This window comes from Macrotis lagotis, chromosome 2 (assembly GCF_037893015.1).
Source record: "Macrotis lagotis isolate mMagLag1 chromosome 2, bilby.v1.9.chrom.fasta, whole genome shotgun sequence".
Taxonomy (NCBI): Eukaryota; Metazoa; Chordata; class Mammalia; order Peramelemorphia; family Peramelidae; genus Macrotis; species Macrotis lagotis.
Genome location: NC_133659.1, coordinates 279,244,976 through 279,262,147, shown reverse-complemented (window position 1 = coordinate 279,262,147; position 17,172 = coordinate 279,244,976). Strand labels below are relative to the sequence as shown.

The following is a 17,172-nucleotide window of genomic DNA, read 5'->3' as shown; positions in this document are numbered from 1 at the left end:
TTGTTATAAGTGACCTCCCATAGCACAAATCCAGAAATCAATTTTCTTACTTTGTAGTAATATCTTTTAGTGGTTATGCAGTTATTGTTACTTTACAAGACAGTAATAAAACACTTTACTCTTATCCTCCTAAAGGATTTCAAATAAGTGACCTGTGATGATGAAACTCAGAACTTAACCCTCTCAAGTAGAATATAATAAGCTCCTTGAGGGTAGAAACAAAATTAATTTTGGTCTTTATGTCTCCCTTCCCTGCCCAGAATACATGGCAGAGGCTTAATAAATGCTCATTGACTTGTATGAATAAATCCTGAGTGAAGTAAGTAGAACCACTCTTTTCAAAGTTCAGAGATCAAGAACAATCCTAAGTCTTGTGATAGAAAATACCATCCACATTCAAAGGAAAAAAACTATGGAATCTGAATGCAGAACAAAGCAGCCTCTGTTTCCCTTTTAAACTTGTTTTATATTTTTTCTTTCTGTCTCTTTTTTCCTTTTTCCCCCTCTTTTACAACATGACTAATATGGAAATATGTTAAACATGATTGTACATATAGAATCTCTATTAGGTTACTCACTATCATGGGGAGGGGGAGGGAAGGAATGGTGGTAGTAGAATGTGGATCTCAAAAAGCTTACAAAAAGATGAATGTTGAAATTATCTTTGCATGTAACTGGAAAAATTAAATTAAAAAATAAATGCTCACACAACTGAAATTAAGTTACTGAAATTAAGGTACTAGAAACATATCAGACTGAGGTTTCCCTTGCTAAGAGAGGTAGCAAGCGAGCTAGGGAGGCAACCTGTGACAAAAGGGAAGAGAAAGCAAAAAAGAATAATGTCATATAAAAGTATGAGGACAATTGGCCCTCAGGTCATTGCAACTTTTCCCATAAGTTTGTTACTAACCTTGATAAATATACCTATAAAGACAGGGCAAAATGATAGTTGTATTATTTGTCAAGAACAAGAGATGTAAAGTTCCCAGCCTAACATAGATAAAAATGTAATTGAGAAATGTTTAACAAAATAAATAAAAATAAAATATAGCATAGATAATGTTAATTTGAGGTTTTTTCTAATGTTGTCCCCCAGGTATCCATTTCTAGCTGAGTTATTATCACCTGGATTCTGTAACAAATGGGGGAAATCATCTGAATGGCACTTGATCCCTCTGACTAAGCAAACTTTTTGTTTGCTTGCTGATTAGTTGTGTCTGACTCTTCAAGTGACCCCCACCTGGGATTTGCTTAGCAAAAATACTAGGGTGGTTTTCCATTTCCTTCTCCAGCTCATTTTACCAGCTAGGGTCTGAAGTCATATTTGAACTCAAGTCCTCCTGACTCCAGGGTCAACACTTTTCTATTGTGCCATCTAATTGCCCTAAAAACAAAACAAAACCCTAAGCTTTCTGCTTATAGGAAACAGACTGACTGGAATGAATTTTTTGACAGTTTTAAAAGGAATAGATTTGATAAAAAATGTTTCCTTTTCTTTTTTCCAATGAGGAAAAGAGTTGGAGGAACAGAAAACAGATTTTTGTTCATTGAAAAAAATCAACAGCAAAGTGAAAAAAATCAAACTAATAGAGACTGGACTAGATGTTTGATGACACTGATATAGGAAACTCCCTCTTTTGGCAGGTTACCATTTTCTCACAAACCTATATAGTATTAGAAGGATTCTTGATCTTTTGTGTATTGTGGTCTGCTTTGGCAGATTGGTGAAGCCTGGATACCCTTCTCAGAGTAATGCTGTTAAGCAATTGAACAAATCACCAAATTTCAGTTACAATGTAGTCAAAATAAAGATACAATTTTTTTTCCTGTCTAAGTTCATAGACTTCCAGCTATCCATCCACAGACTATATTCAAAGCTCTTATCTTGCCCTTTTGTGGACAAGAAGACTAAAAGGGAAAAGTGTTATATCTAGAGTCATATGCAAATTACTGTCAAAAGCAGGATTAAACCCAGATATTTCTGTTCCAGGAGCCACACTTCACTGGCTACTCGACATTGCTGAATACTTCAGTGTCTCCTAAAGATAAATTTTTTTTTTAATGACAATTATTTTTTTAGTTCTTTAATGTCTTTTAAAGAATACTTAGTATAATTAGTGATAGCTGAAAGATACAAAAATCATTCTGCCCCTGGATAAAACAAAAGGATTCTAGGACCACTTTCTGAATAAAGCTTTTTTGGGTTTGGTTTGGTTTGGTTTTCTTGCAAGGCAATGGAATTAAGTGACTTGCCCAAGGTCACACAGCTAGGCAATTCTTAAGTATCTAAGATCATATTTGAACTCAGGTCCTCCTGACTCCAGGGTCAAGCATCTATCCACCGTGCTGCCTAGCTGCCCCTGAATAAAGTTTTAATGATTATTCCTAGCAAGAAAGCCAGGAATTTCTGAAACAGGGTACAGCAGAAACCCAAGTTGCAATCATTTGATTTTTTGATTTTTTTTTCCTTATGTCTCTTTCCCCAGAATGTGCCAGTTAAACACAGCACATTTCACATTTATACAAAAGATGGGTTGTTTGGATTTATATGTACTTATCAGCCAGGTCATTATCACCAAAACTCATCCATCTATTTATTTACCCTGATCTGTAGCAATAAATTGTCTTTTATTTTCACTTGCTGAAAATCGATAGAAGTTGCAAATAGAAACACAACTGAGAATGACTCTTCAGACTTAAACATCAATAGCATTTTTCTTACACTTAAAAATAAACTCATTTCTGAAAAGTGTTCAAATGGTTGCAGACTTCATTTAGAGTTTATACAATGAACTGTTAGGAGCTGTTAAGTAGCTCCCACAATAGTAGTGGTCCTAGAAAAGTGGTAAAGTGAAGTACCTTCCTAAGCTCCCTAATCAATAAAATATATCTAAATGGAGAAATGTGTCTACTGAGGAAAGACAGCAGTGAGGGTTGAGAAGTATGAGTTCTCAGTCTCATTATCACAAGTCACTGGTTTTCTCTATATCCCTTAGGGATAGAATAAAAATAAGATGTTTACCACTGTCTTATAAAGCAATAATACCTGCACAAGCTTGAGGTTCCAAGACCATTTCATCATTATGAACTTGCTCTTACTATAATTGAACTAGAAACCTGGCACTCTATATTCTGGGGCTGGATGTAATAAATACATTTTGGTCAGAATCTCTAAAGGAGCAGAATTGCAGATGTTTCTCAAACTAATGGAGAAATGAGTGATAAGCATAAGTAACTTATTACCAAGGATGATTTGTACACAATATGTGTCTCTCATCACCTCTTGCCTAGTAAGTTGCAACAGTCTTCAAATTAGCCTCCCAGAAATCCAATTCTCTACAGAGTTAGCTGCCCAAGTGATTTTTCTCACCTCACCCTAAAATCCAGGTCTGACTATGTCATCATCAGCCTCCATTCAGCAAACTCCAATGGCTTCCAATAATTTTAAAAAAAATTTTTTTATAAGACAAGGAGGTTAAGTGACTTGCCCAAGGTTACACAGTTAAGTAAGTATTAAGTATCTGAGGTCGAATTTCAACTCAGATCCTACTTATTTCCTTTTTTCTTTTTTTTTTTGTAAGTGAAGGGTTAAGTGACTTGCCCAAGGCCACACAGCTAGGTAATTATTAAGTGTCACTCAACACTCCCTCTGTAGTACAGTTATTCTGGCTCATTTGTTGTTTCTCCCACACCATGCTCCATCTCCTATTCCTGTACCTTTGAACGGCAATTCCCCCCATAAAGTATCATTCCAAGAGGCAGAGGTGAGGAAAAAGATTACTCAGTGCAACAACCAGGGACAATTTTGGGCTGTCTGCAATGGAGAATACCATCTGTATCCAGATAAAGAGCCTTGGAGTTTGAACAAATTTCAAGGACTATTCCCTTAAATTTAGAAAAAAAAAACAGATATCTTATTGTCTGATCTTGTTATCTCTTATACTTTTGGTTTCTTCCTTAAGGATGTGATTCCTCTCTCATCACACTCAATTTGGATCAATGTACAACATGGAAACAAAATAAAGACTGACAGATTGCTTTCCGTTGGGGGGGGGAGTAAGATTGGGAGAAAAAATTGTAAAACTCAAAACTCAAATAAAATCTTTAAAAATAAAAAATAAACAATTAGTTATCATAATTAGCTCTTGGCAAAGGCATTTACTAAGACAGCACAGTGTTATAAGATTACTATGCAGAGTGGACAGACATGCATAGACATGGATTGTAGATGTCATAGACAGAAATTATTGAAGGTGAGGTTTAACCCACCTTTGCTAAGTCAGAGAAGGATAAAGCCTATACTACTTGCATATTACCTTGGGGTGGAAAGGGAGGACGTGGAGAAAATTTCATTATTGCTGAGGTTAAGCAATCTCTCTTCTAGGCCTTAAGAGGAGTATTAGATTAGACAAAATATATAAATATGTGTATATGTGTATCTGCTCTTTCTCAAATACCTCTTGTCTAGTTGTATAAGTCTAAGTTTAGAAGAAAAATTTCTTCATTAATTTTTTATTTTTAGTATTTGATTTTTCCCTGGTTATATTATAAAAACAATTTTAACATACATATTTTTAAAATAATAATTTAAAATATTAAAATATTTAAAATATAACATTCATATTTAATATTTTAAGTTCCAAATTCTCTCTCTTCCTCTCATCCTACCCCATCCCACCCATCATTGAGAAAGTAAGCAATTGGATAAAATATAATGATAATGTCTTCTTCATTCTCAAAGAGAGCCATGACATCAGAGAGGTGATGCCATGATAAGCACATGAATTAGATTTGAGTGAGTGTGCCAAGTCATCATCCTCTCTCCTCCAGAACTATCTGGATCCAGTGGCCTGATATGAATCAGGATGACCAGAGATGACCTTGGATGGGAGGTAATCAGGGTGAAGTGACTTACCCAAGGTCACACAACTAGTAAATATCTGAGGTCAGATTCATACTCTAAGGCCAGTGCTCTATCCACTGCACCACCTCAAGCAATTTGATACAGGTTATAAATGTAGAGTCATGCAAAATATTTCCATAATAGTCATGTTATGACATCTTATAACAGAAAACATAGACACCCTCCCCCCAAAAAAGAAACCTCAAGGAAAATAGTATATTTCAATCTGTATTCAGACACCATCAGATCTTTCTCTGGGGATGAATAGCATTCTTTTTCATAAATTCTTCAAAGTTGTCTTGAGTCATAGTATTGCTGAGAAAAGCCAAGTCATTCACAGCTGATCATCCTACACTATAGCTCCTTTTCTTTGTGTTGCATCTCTTTTTGGAATACAGACCTAAGATTCACTAATTGTTCTTAAGGTGGAGGGTAACCCTTAATTTATATTCATCAGTTTAGCTCCTCCCACCAAATGTTAAAAAGATTATCTAAAATATTAAATGGCAAGTAAATTCATCAATCTAAAGCAAAACAAATAGAAATTGGAGATATTCTAAAGATTACTTAATACAGTAAATGAATAAAATTAATTTACAGAGTAAATTTGGAAAGCAACTCACTCCCTTCAAAGCATAAAGTGAATCAATTCAGCAGCTTAAAAAGGAAAAATACAATTTTTTGAGAAGTATGCTGCTCCAGGTTTTTGCTTATCTGGCATGGATGTACTATAAACAAGATAAATTTTGAAGGAAAAGTCAAGAAGCTGGTAGAATTAGTGGGAATCATAATTCTTTAGCTGGGAATGAGATAAAATCTCAGTTCAAACCAGGAGAAAGGAATTAGAAGTCAGTAGTGAAGTAAACTAGAAATTAGGGAAAATTCGAAGTCAGCTTCTCTTACAAGTCTGTGTTCCTGAAAGTCACAGTAACCATTCAAACATTCATGCCTCTTTCTCTCTTTTTTCCTTATTTTATAAATTTATCTATTTTTCGAACTACATGTAAAACACACTTTTCAACAATCATATTTGTTAAGATTTTTGAGACATCTTTTTTTTTTTGATCCTCTGGCTGTCTTTCTTGAAGGCCTTTATCTGTTTCTCCCAAGAATGTCTGAAACTAATTTATTAGGCCCCTTAAACAGGTACAGAAACATTTGCTCCACAAATTAAATAGTCATAGCTACCTGAACATAAGCAACACTAAACAGAGTTGCCTCTCCCCTACCTCACCTGAATTAGAAGGAAAAAAAAAATTTTTTAAACTCCTTTGTGCTTTCCCACAAATATTTTATCAATGGAAAAAATAACATCAATCAATGATCAATAAATATTTATTAAGCTCTTACTCTATGTTAGGTACTTTGCTAAATTCTAGAGGTATACATGGAAACAACCGACAAATTGCCTTCTGTGGGGGGTGGGGGAGGGAAGTAAGATTAGGGGGAAAATTGTAAAACTCACAAAAATAAAATATTTTTAAAAATAAAATAAATTCTAGAAGTACAAATACAAAAAAGAAAATAAAGCTAATCTCTGTCCTCTCAGACTTTACAATCCAATGGGGGAAAGACAAATCCAAAAAGGAGGGGAGGGACCAAGCTGACAGGATCTTGTAAGAATAAGGTTTTCCCAATAATGACCAGAATTGTACAGCCCAGTGAAAAATAGGAAAGGTTCAAAACTAGAATATAATGGTAGGAAGGCACACATGTAGAATTCTAGTGTAAAAACAATACACAATTCCCATTACTGCAGATCTAAACGATCTCTCTCTTAAATTCAACTGCTTTTCCCAGGTCTGCTCTTCTCCATAACCCAACTTGATCTAGGGATTAAGCTCCTTGAATTGGCTTCAGGCTCTCAGTATTAGTGCCTAAGAGTCTGTTTCTGCTTTCCACTGGATAAGGTGTCTCCTATTCTATAGCTCCTCCTTGAATATATATGGTCATTGTGGTAAGGAGAAAATTGGAAAGAGAATCTCTCTCAAATTAGAAATTTCTTCCCCCTCTCCCCGCTCCATAGGCAACTCCTCCCCATGTTTGAACTCAAACTGCTAATATTCATCTAAGGTTTAGCTATTTAAAACCCATCAAATCATATCTAATGTATTTGCTCAGCCAGTCTCTGTTTTCTTTTTGAGATGAGAGATATTCACACTTAATAAAAGGATCCGGGTTTAGATTCAGTTTTACAATCATTTTAATTAACATTTGTGATTGCATTCTAGGCTTTCTATAGACATCAACTGAAGTGAGGGAAAGGACAACATCCTCCCTTCCTTACAGCTTGATAGGAAAAAGAAATGAGCCAGTTGCAAGAATAAAGGGTAATTGATGAACAGACTGATTACTACCTATGGATTATTAAAAGACAAAGTAAATCTCCAAGATGTGGGTAGATCATTGAAGGATGACTTTTGGGAAGCCATTAACAATCAAGACACAGAATGAGAAAGGGTTTTGATGAGTTAGGATCTGTAAAGGTGGGAAAAGGGAGCACATCAAAAACATCCCAGATCAATTGAAATTTAAGTATTAAATTGATCATGTGATTTAATATATTCTCTGGTTATAAGTTTACCTGAGAAGTGAATCATTTAGATTTCCATATTCTTTGTGTTCAGCTGATAACAGTCCATCATTCTTTTCCTTGACTAAGGAGAAAAGAATTAATTAATGATTAATACAGTCCTTCAATTGATCTTCTATCAGATATATTCATATCTTCCATTTTGATAGCATGTACTTCACATAAATTTGCAACTAAAACTCTAATATCAAATAACCAAACTTGTTCTGTGTAGTTTCATATTAAAATAGCTGTCAAATATTTTCTGTCACTCAATCTGAAAAATAATTTGAAATATTTGTATTAAGTACCTCCTATATGCTAGACTTTAGGAGAATAAAAGTGAAAAGATCCCTGCCTTTGAAGCATTCAACATGTACATACAGAGATATATGCAAAAGAGATAAGGTAATTTTGAGGTTACGGCATTAGCAGTTAGAAGAAATCAAGGACGACTTCATGTAAACGGTGATGCTTTACTTTACATGTATAATCTAGATCTGATTCTTTACTGACTCGGATTTTTAAAAAGGTGGTGCTTTAAATGAACTTTAAAGAATCCCTAACTATGAGGCAAAGGCAAGGGCAAAGAATATTCCAGGATGGGAAAAAGCCAACATTAAGGCAAAGAGAAAGATGATGTAGTAAGCGAAAGAAACAAGGATAGTTTAGCTGATGTATGTGTGTTTGGCAATATGGTATGTGTGGAGAGTAATGTATATTAAGATTGGGAAAATGGGATGGGTCTTAACTGTGAAGGATTTTAAATAGAGTAGTTTATATTCAAGTCTAGATGTAATAGGAAACCATTAGTCTATATTGACAAGGGGAGTTGGGACATAGTAGATCTCTGCTTTAAGAAAAATCATTTTAGGGGTGGCTAGGCAGCACAGTGGATAAATCACCGGCCCTGGAGTCAGGAGTACCTGGGTTCAAATCGGGTCTCAGATACTTAATAATTACCTAGCTGTGTGGCCTTGGGCAAGCCACTTAACCGCATTTGCCTTGCAAAAACCTAAAAAAACAAAACAAAACAAAATATTTTAACCATTATGTGAAAAATGGAATAAATAGGGTGGCATAGTGGATACAGTACTATCCCTGGAATCAGGAGGATCTGAGTTCAAATCCGACATCAGACACTTAATAATTGCCTAGCTGTATGACCTTAAGCAAGTCACAACCCCATTGCCTTCAATAAATAAAATTTTTTAAAAAGATAGATTAGAGGGGCAGCTAGGTGGCGTAGTGGAAAAAGCCCCAGGCCTGGAGTCAGGAGTACCTGAGTTCAAATCCGGTCTCAGACACTTAATAATTACCTAGCTGTGTGGCCTTGGGCAAGCCACTTAACCCCATTTGTTGTTTGTCCTTCATTTTTTCAAAGAGGACCAAGGATGTCATAGGTGATGGTTTGATTTGCAAATGAAATGAATTTAAATGAAGCAGAATTGCAAATAGTCATCAGCCTCATTCTCTCTTCCATAGCCCAGTGGCTAGACAAAAGTCAGGTCAACTGACCATGGTTTGGGAAGCAATAGATGACTCATCTTTCTAAATTAATATCTTTCCCACATCTGAGAAAAAAGATCATATATGAGTCTCTGTTATATTCAGCTTTTTAGAAGTGTAGATTAAATTTAGCAAGATTATTATTAATACTGCCTTCTTGTCTTTGTCCTTTTCTAAAATTCTTTCTGCTCTCATCTCATTTAATAAATTATCATTTTTTTATTATTTATGTATTTATTATGATTATTCATTTAGAAGAAAACATACAAACAACTATGTGCAAATAGGATAACTTGGAGGGGGGTAGTCTCAGATAGAAGGCACTAAAATTAAGGAGAACCAGGAAAGACTTTTTTTTGCAAGGTAATGGGGTTAAGTGACTTGTCCAAAGTCACACAGCTAAGCAATTATTAAGTGTTGGAAGTTGGATTTGAACTCAGGTACTCCTGACTCCAGGTGCTCTATCCACTGCGACGTTTAGTCACCCCTCAGGAAAGACTTCTTGTAGGAGGTGTCTATTTTAATATTTGTCATTCCTTTGTCTCTTCCTTTTTTTCCATTACCCCCATATGCACCCACAAGTCTTCCAAATTGATGCTCTCCCCTTATAACAAATTAAGTATAGCCAAACAAAAAAAAAAAAAAAAAAAAATATATATATATATATATATATATATATATATATATATATATATATATATGTTGGTCACATCCAACTCACTCTGTGTCTCTAATCTATCACCCTTCTGTCAAGATATAGAATAACATGTTTTATCTTCAGTCTTCTGAAGTTAAGATAGGTCATTACAATAACCAAAGTTTTTAAGCCATTTCCAGATGCTTTACTTTGGTGGAGCTGAGTCATTTGGCTCTGCTCTTTCTGGTGCAATATGACCAAATCTTCATTCTGCCATTTTCCACCCTGCTTTTCTCTTCTGAAAACTATAATTAAATAACTACTATCTTAACACACCTGGAAAGGATGAGTTACAAAGTCAACAAAAGTTGACAAGCATTTATTAAAGTATGATACTACTGTGCTAAGTATTGAGGATACAAAAGCAATCAGAAAAGTCTCTCCCCTCAAGGAGCGTGCATTTTTTTTTTTTTTTGGAGGCAATCACGGTTAGGTGATTTGCCCAGCAAGACACAGGCACAGTGTCTGAGGCCTTATTTGAATTCAGATCCTCCTGCCTCCAGGACCAAAGCTCTTTCTACTATACCACCTACTATACCCCCAGATTACAATCTTATAGATGAAAACAAAACATTAAAGGAAACAAAGACAGTTGGGAAGGAATATCAAAAGCCTGTAAGCATAGTAGAGGAAGTTCTCTGAGTGAACTAGAGAGGAATGAGACATGACTTGAATGACTGGTCTAAATGCTCTTCTTAAGTGGAGATTCTAAGAGGAGTCATCCAGTCAAGGAGAAAGATCACTTGGAAGAAAATACTTCCAGTGGATGAATTCCAGGACTGGGACAAGTTTGAATGATGAAGTAGTTTCTAGGGTCATGATGGAGGAGGCAGCATTTGAATTGGGCTCTGAAGCAAAGTGGCATAGTACTGTTAGTCTAGAAGCTAGGAAATTCTGGATTCAAGTCAAACCTCTGATAGTTACTGGTTATGTGACTCTAGACATCACTTCACTCATGGACTTGGCAGAATCTGCTATTAGGTCACCTTGCCTTAAGTCTCTCTTCTTTCTAGTCCATCCTCCACTCAGTTACCAGTTCTTAAATCATACTTTTCCTCCATGTACTAAACAATTCACTGTCACTAACTGATCTTGATTATCTAGCATTTATAAAAATATGAGATAAATGTGGCGAAGGTAAGTGACATAAGATAGCAGAGAACCTTGAGATTTTGGGGTGAGAGGGTAATATGTCCCAATCATGATCCAATAAGAAATACCTTCCTGCCACCAGAACAGAGTGTGGAAGTGAGGAGGTCTGTGAGGAAATTATTGCAACAATCCAGGTTTATAAAGGCTTTTAACAGGAGAGGAGCAATGAATTAATTTGGGAGGGGGATGGTATTAGGGGAGGTACTTGTGAAAGTTGGAATTCATAAGAATAATAACACTAAGATTTCCAATGTGAAAGAATGAGTAGATAGTAGTATTAGACAAAAGCAGGAGAAGAATATTTAAAGGAAAAGGAGTTCAGTTTAAACATGTTGAGTTGAAGATGCCAGGGGGACCTATCCTGGAGGCACCTAGATTTACAGGTAAGGTTGAAACTATATGACAACAACATTGTTGAGTTGATCAACCTTGATGGATGAAGCTCCTCTCAGCCATTCAGAGAGCTAGGACAATCCTGGGAGACCTGCTATGGACAATGCTATCCATATGCACAGGAAGAAAAACAAAACAAAAACCCTACAGAATCTGAATGAACACTACATTCACTTTTTTTTTTTTTTGGTTTTTGCTAGGCAATAATGGGGTTAAGTGGCTTGCCCAAAGCCACACAGCTAGGTAATTATTAAGTGTCTGAGGCTGGATTTGAACTCAGGTACTCCTGATTCCAGGGCCAGTGCTCTGTCCACTGCGCCACCTAGCCGCCCCTACATTCACTTTTTAAAAATTTCTCTTATGTATTGCCTTCCTATCTCCTGATTTTCTTTCTTTCCCTTATTCCTAACTCCTCATACCAAAAATGAATAATCTGTAAACATGTTAAACACAAATGTGTATGTACAATACTCACTTGACTGTTTGCCACTGAAGAAAGGGGGGAGTGGAAAGGGAGCGTGGAAGGAAATTATGTAACCTAAAAATATACATATGCATGTAGATGAATGCTGAAAAACTTTCCTAACATATGATTGAAAAAAATAAAGTATCAATTAAAATAAGAAACATGACAGCTTGATTATAGATTTGGGAGTTATCTGCATAGAAGTGGTAGTGCAAGGGAAGGAAATGTTTGTGAGTGTCAAAGGAGACAGATTGTTGTTGGAGGACAGAATGTTTCATTTCAAGAATGAAAAGGCAGATTGGTGATTTTTCTAGTAATCATTATGATAGTTGAACTTTCTGTTCTTAGATACTTTTTTCTATGCAGAAGAAATTTGACAGGCACCTTTGGAGCAATATTTTAAAATAAAGCTATTTTTAAATTCCATTAATGGTTAGACCCAAATCATTTCACTACATCTATCCACATTTATTTCCATGATTTTTACAAAGCACTGATCAGTGTAACTTGGGATTGCTTTCCTTAATGGGAACCATCTCTGTCTCTCTCTCTCTCTCTCTCTCTCTCTCTCTCTCTCTCTCTCTCTCTCTCTCTCTCTCTCACACACACACACACACACACACACACACACACACACACACACACACAAACCCCTTTGAGCAAGAGAAACCCAAGAATAATTATGCTTGCATGCAAGGATAAATATGCATTTAAGGCAATAAACAACAGTTAGATATCCTCATTAGTGTGACATGGGATCTGCTAAGCAAGAAGGGACTTAATAAAATATCTAATTACAATAGTGGCTAAAAACAGTTGCCATGACAGTATTCCACTGAGGGACTATACCCTGTTTTGAAAGTTCACAAACATTAGGCAAAGTTCCCGTACATTTTTACTATTCAATTAATATTCAGAATGATTCTACCAATATGCTTTAGGAATTAAGATCTGATGAGTAGTGAATCATGGGCAATTGGTACACCAGGTAAGGGAGAAATAGGTAGGGAGTAGATTCAGATCTTCTCAACCTTCCCTAGCCTTTTTAAAGAATGCAACTAACTCCAGTAATTTTTTTGTTTGTGTTTTTAATTGTTGATATATTTTATTTTTACATCACCAATGCTTCTCAGTAGAGTACTCTCAATCTTGGGAACTTGTCCCTTATGATATAACAGGGATAGATAGAAAAACCTATGAATTCATTGACTTAGAAAAATCCCAGAGGGAAAAACTCCCTGTGCCAAAACAAGTCACACCTTTTCCATAACTTGCAATATTAGAAAGTTTCCAAGAATATTAAGGTTAGTGATGTACAAGACCATACAATCAGTCCTTATGAGAGACCACATTTGAACAAAGGTCTTCCTGATTTCAAGACCAACTTCCTCTCCACTAAGATGTTTCAAAAAATAAACAAGGAGAGAAAAACTGTTGTCTTTTCATTTTCATTTTTTTTGTGGCCATTGTATATTTTGTTTTCCTGGTTCTGTTTAATCCATTGTACATCAATTCATGTGTCTTTCCATGCTTTTCTTTGGTCGTCATGTCTTATAGCATAGCAATATTTTATTATATTCATGTATCATAACTTGCTACCCTATTTCACAACTGATATCTATTTGGTTTCTAATTCTTTGCTACTACAAAAAGTGTCAATATAAATATTTTGGTGTTTAAGGGGGTCTTCCTTTTTGTCACTGACCTCCTTTGCTTAGCAGTGGGATCACAGAGGATGCTTGTGTTAGTATAATGAGCATCCTACAACCTCCAGTAAAGGTAATAGTAGTTGATGTTTATCTAGTACTTTTTAGGTTTCCAAAATGGTTTCTGTGAATTTTTCCCATTCGATCTTATGAAAAGCATCACATGATTGTCATTAATAAATAGGATGATAGCATTATCTATTGGCAACTGATGGGCAGCAAGGTAACAGAATAACAGAGTGTACCAGAGTACCAGACCTGGAGTCAATAAAACTCCTTTCTGAGTTCAAATCTGGCCTCAGACACTAGCTGTGTGACCCTGAAAAATTCTGGTCCAGTGGACAGACCACTGGCCTTTGGAGTCAGGAAGATGGTAGTTCAAATCCAAGCTCAGACACATGACACTTAATAGTTGTGTGACTTAACCCTGATTGCCTCATATCCAGGACCATTTCCAGTTATCCTGTTTCATATTTGGCCACTGGATCCAGATGGCCCTAGAGAAGGTGAGGCTGGTGACTTAGCAAAGTCCCCTCCTCACTCAAATCCAATTCTTTTGCTTGTCATGGCATCACTTGATGTCACAGTCTTCTTTGAGAATGAAGGACAAACATCTATCTACCACTTAACCCTGCTGGCCTCAGTTCCTCATCTGTAAAATGAACTAAAGAAGGAAATGGCAAACCACTCAAATATCTTTATCAAGAAAACCTGAAATGGGGTCACAAAGTTTTACAGATATGATGGAAATGACTGAACCACAACATCACTTTATATTTGGAAGATACCCAGAAGGTAATCTAAGTCAACACTCTCATCTTACAAATAAGGACACTAAGCTCCAGAGAGGTTAAGTGAGCTATCTGAGGAAATACAGCTAGTAAGTGACAGCACCAGAATCTGGACTCAGATTTTCTAATTCTAATTCTAGCACTCTTTTCACTAAACCTCAGATCATCCAGAAAATAGATGGCACCCTGGAAATTATCACCTTTGTAATAGAAATGCTGATTAGTCTAAGACCAAATAGATAACCCTCACTATTACACTTGATATGAATCAGCATTATTTTGTTTGAAACTTGTGTTTGTTGATATGGTTATCTACAATTTGATCACAGATATTAATTTTTTTAAGTATTGTATTTTGCCAGGAATAATCATTAATAGTCTGATGAAGAATACTCAAAAAATAATATTAAATTATAAGACAACTTTAGCCATTAAATCTTAATTTAAACATGATGTCTTCTCTCATAGTATACAGGAAGCTTTTGATGTTACTCACAACAATACTGGACATCATTGATAAAGAGATCAAATTAACTATCCTCAATCTTAGTCAGATTCCACCCTACCTTCCACTCAGGTGGGGCTGGGGGAATGGAGGGTGAGGGAGACTAAATTCTTAGTTTGGGTTTTTTTTTTTTAACGAGGCAATGGGGTTAAGTGATTTGCCCAAGGTCATACAGCTAGGTAATTATTAAGTGTCTAAAGTCATGTTTGAATTCAGGTCCTCCTGACTCCAGGACCGGTGCGCCATCCACTGTGCCACCTAGCTGCCCTGAGAAAAAATTCTCTAAATATATTGCCCAGTGGGGCAGCTAGGTGGCTCAGTAGATAGAACACCGGCCCTGGAGTCAGGAGGACCCAAGTTCAAAACAGGTCAGAAACACTTAATATTTACTTAGCTTCGATCTTTGAGTAGGTCACTTAACTCCTTTGCCTTTCAAAAACCAAAGGAAAAAAAATAGATTGAATAGATTGCCCAAGGCTGGGGGTAATTTAAATGTAAATGACATAATTAAAACTAATTAGAATAGGCCCAGCCCTTCATTGTAATAATATTCATTGTTAACCAATCAGAGTTGATTTCCATCCTAAGCACTACCCCTCTCCCAAAGGCATATAAAACATGACTCAGCTTTTCTCGATTTTATTCGGCTTTTGAGAGAGTCACTGACCTATTATTAAAAATTCTGGCATTATTAACAAAATGATTAAATTATCCAGAAATTATATCTCAAATTTTTCAAATTCCACACGGAAAAAGGATAAACAGGCAATTTAGTATCACACAGAGAATGTATTTGTACCTGTAATTTAATTAGCTATATGATTTAAAAAACAAACTAATTTATGTTTAGCTTTTGACATTAAAAAAATGCTTTCCTCAGAACAACCCAATAAGGTAAATAGTATCATGACTTCCATTTAATAGATGAAGAAGCTGACATTTAGAGGAACAAAATAATTTGGCCATATTCATATGTTTGGGATATGTCAGAGCTAGAATTTGAACCTGTGCCTCTTTGATATTCATCAAAATACAAATCAATTAGTTGTCAAGGAGAACTGGTTAAGAGTGTGGCTGGTATTACCATCACAGGAAATACAACATGTTTTAGCTTCTTCATAAACAGATACTATCTATTTTGGCATTATGTATAAATAATAATGCATTCCATACCTTTTTTGTTTCCTTTTAATCGAGGAAATGGAAATAATTTTTTAGAACCTTTCACATTTCCACAGGAATTTTTCAAAGAGGATAAAGAATAGACTATGCGAATGTGTTGATTAATTTCTCTATCTAGTCCATTCAAAAAGTCTGGATAGTCTTGAATCTGAAAAACAAAAATGGAATTATATGACTGAGGAAGAGCAAAACTTTTTAACTTGTTCAAAAAAAATAACATCACTCCAATTCCACTTCTTTTTAAAATGCACTTATCTCTACAAATGCACAACCTCTATAAGCACTTTTTGATATAGACTGAAAATTTATCTAAAATGTCATTTTACAAGCAGAGGGAGGGAGGGGGAGAGAGAGAAAGAGAGAGTCCCCATAAGCAGCCCACAACTAGCAAGCACTTCTTTTTTTTTAATTACAGATTTTATTTTGAGTTTTACAATTTTTCCCCTAATCTTACTTCCCTCCCCCCCCACAGAAAGCAATTTGCCAGTCTTTACATTGTTTCCATGGTATACATTGATCCAAATTAAGTGTGATGAGAGAGAAATCATATCCTTAAGGAAGACACATGAAGTATAAGACATAACAGGATCAGACAATAAGATATCAGTTTTATTTTCTAAATCAAAGGAAATAGTCCTTGGACTTTGTTCAAACTCCATGGTTCTTTATCTAGATACAGATGGTATTCTCCATTGCAGACAGCCCAAAATTGTCCCTGACTATTGCACTGATGGAATGAGCAAGTCCATCAAGGTTGAACATCACCCCCATGTTGCTGTTAGGGTGTACCGTGTTTTTCTGGTTTTGCTCATCTCACTCAGCATCTGTTCATGCAAATCCCTCCAGGCTTCCCTGAATTCCCATCCTTCCTGGTTTCGAATAGAACAATAGTGTTCCATGACACATATAGCACAGTTTGCTAAGTCATTCCCCAACTGAAGGGCATTTACTTGATTTCCAATTCTTTGCCACCACAAACAGGGCTGCTATGAGTATTTTTGTACAAGTGATGTTTTTACCCTTTTTCATCATCTTTTCAGGGTATAGACCCAGTAGTGGTATTGCTGGATCAAAGGGTATAGCAAGTACTTCTTAATAAGAACCCTTCCTGTGGACCAGTTACTGTGCTCCATGCTGAGGAAGCAATTCAAAATCGTCCTTGTTCTCAAGGAGTTTACATTCTCACAGAGAATAGCATGTATATAAACAAGTATAAAGAGATGCATGCAAAGTATATAAAAGGTAACCTGAAGAGGAAAGGCAGAGTAGAAAGACCTGTGGTAGAAGGTGGTGCTT

General features: G+C 35.8%; 1 protein-coding gene across 4 annotated transcripts in view; it reads right to left on the bottom strand.

Moving 5' to 3' along the window:
- C2H12orf56 (chromosome 2 C12orf56 homolog) overlaps positions 1-17,172 on the bottom strand; it is a 116,674-nt gene that overhangs the window by 77,670 nt on the left and 21,832 nt on the right. For all 4 annotated transcript variants that reach the window (XM_074220785.1, XM_074220786.1, XM_074220787.1 and 1 more), the window contains exons 2-3: positions 15,868-16,024; positions 7,488-7,560 (exon numbers count right to left, since the gene is read on the bottom strand). In XM_074220785.1, the coding sequence (XP_074076886.1) occupies positions 7,488-7,560; positions 15,868-16,024 (230 nt within the window). The remainder of the gene's footprint in view (positions 1-7,487; positions 7,561-15,867; positions 16,025-17,172) is intronic.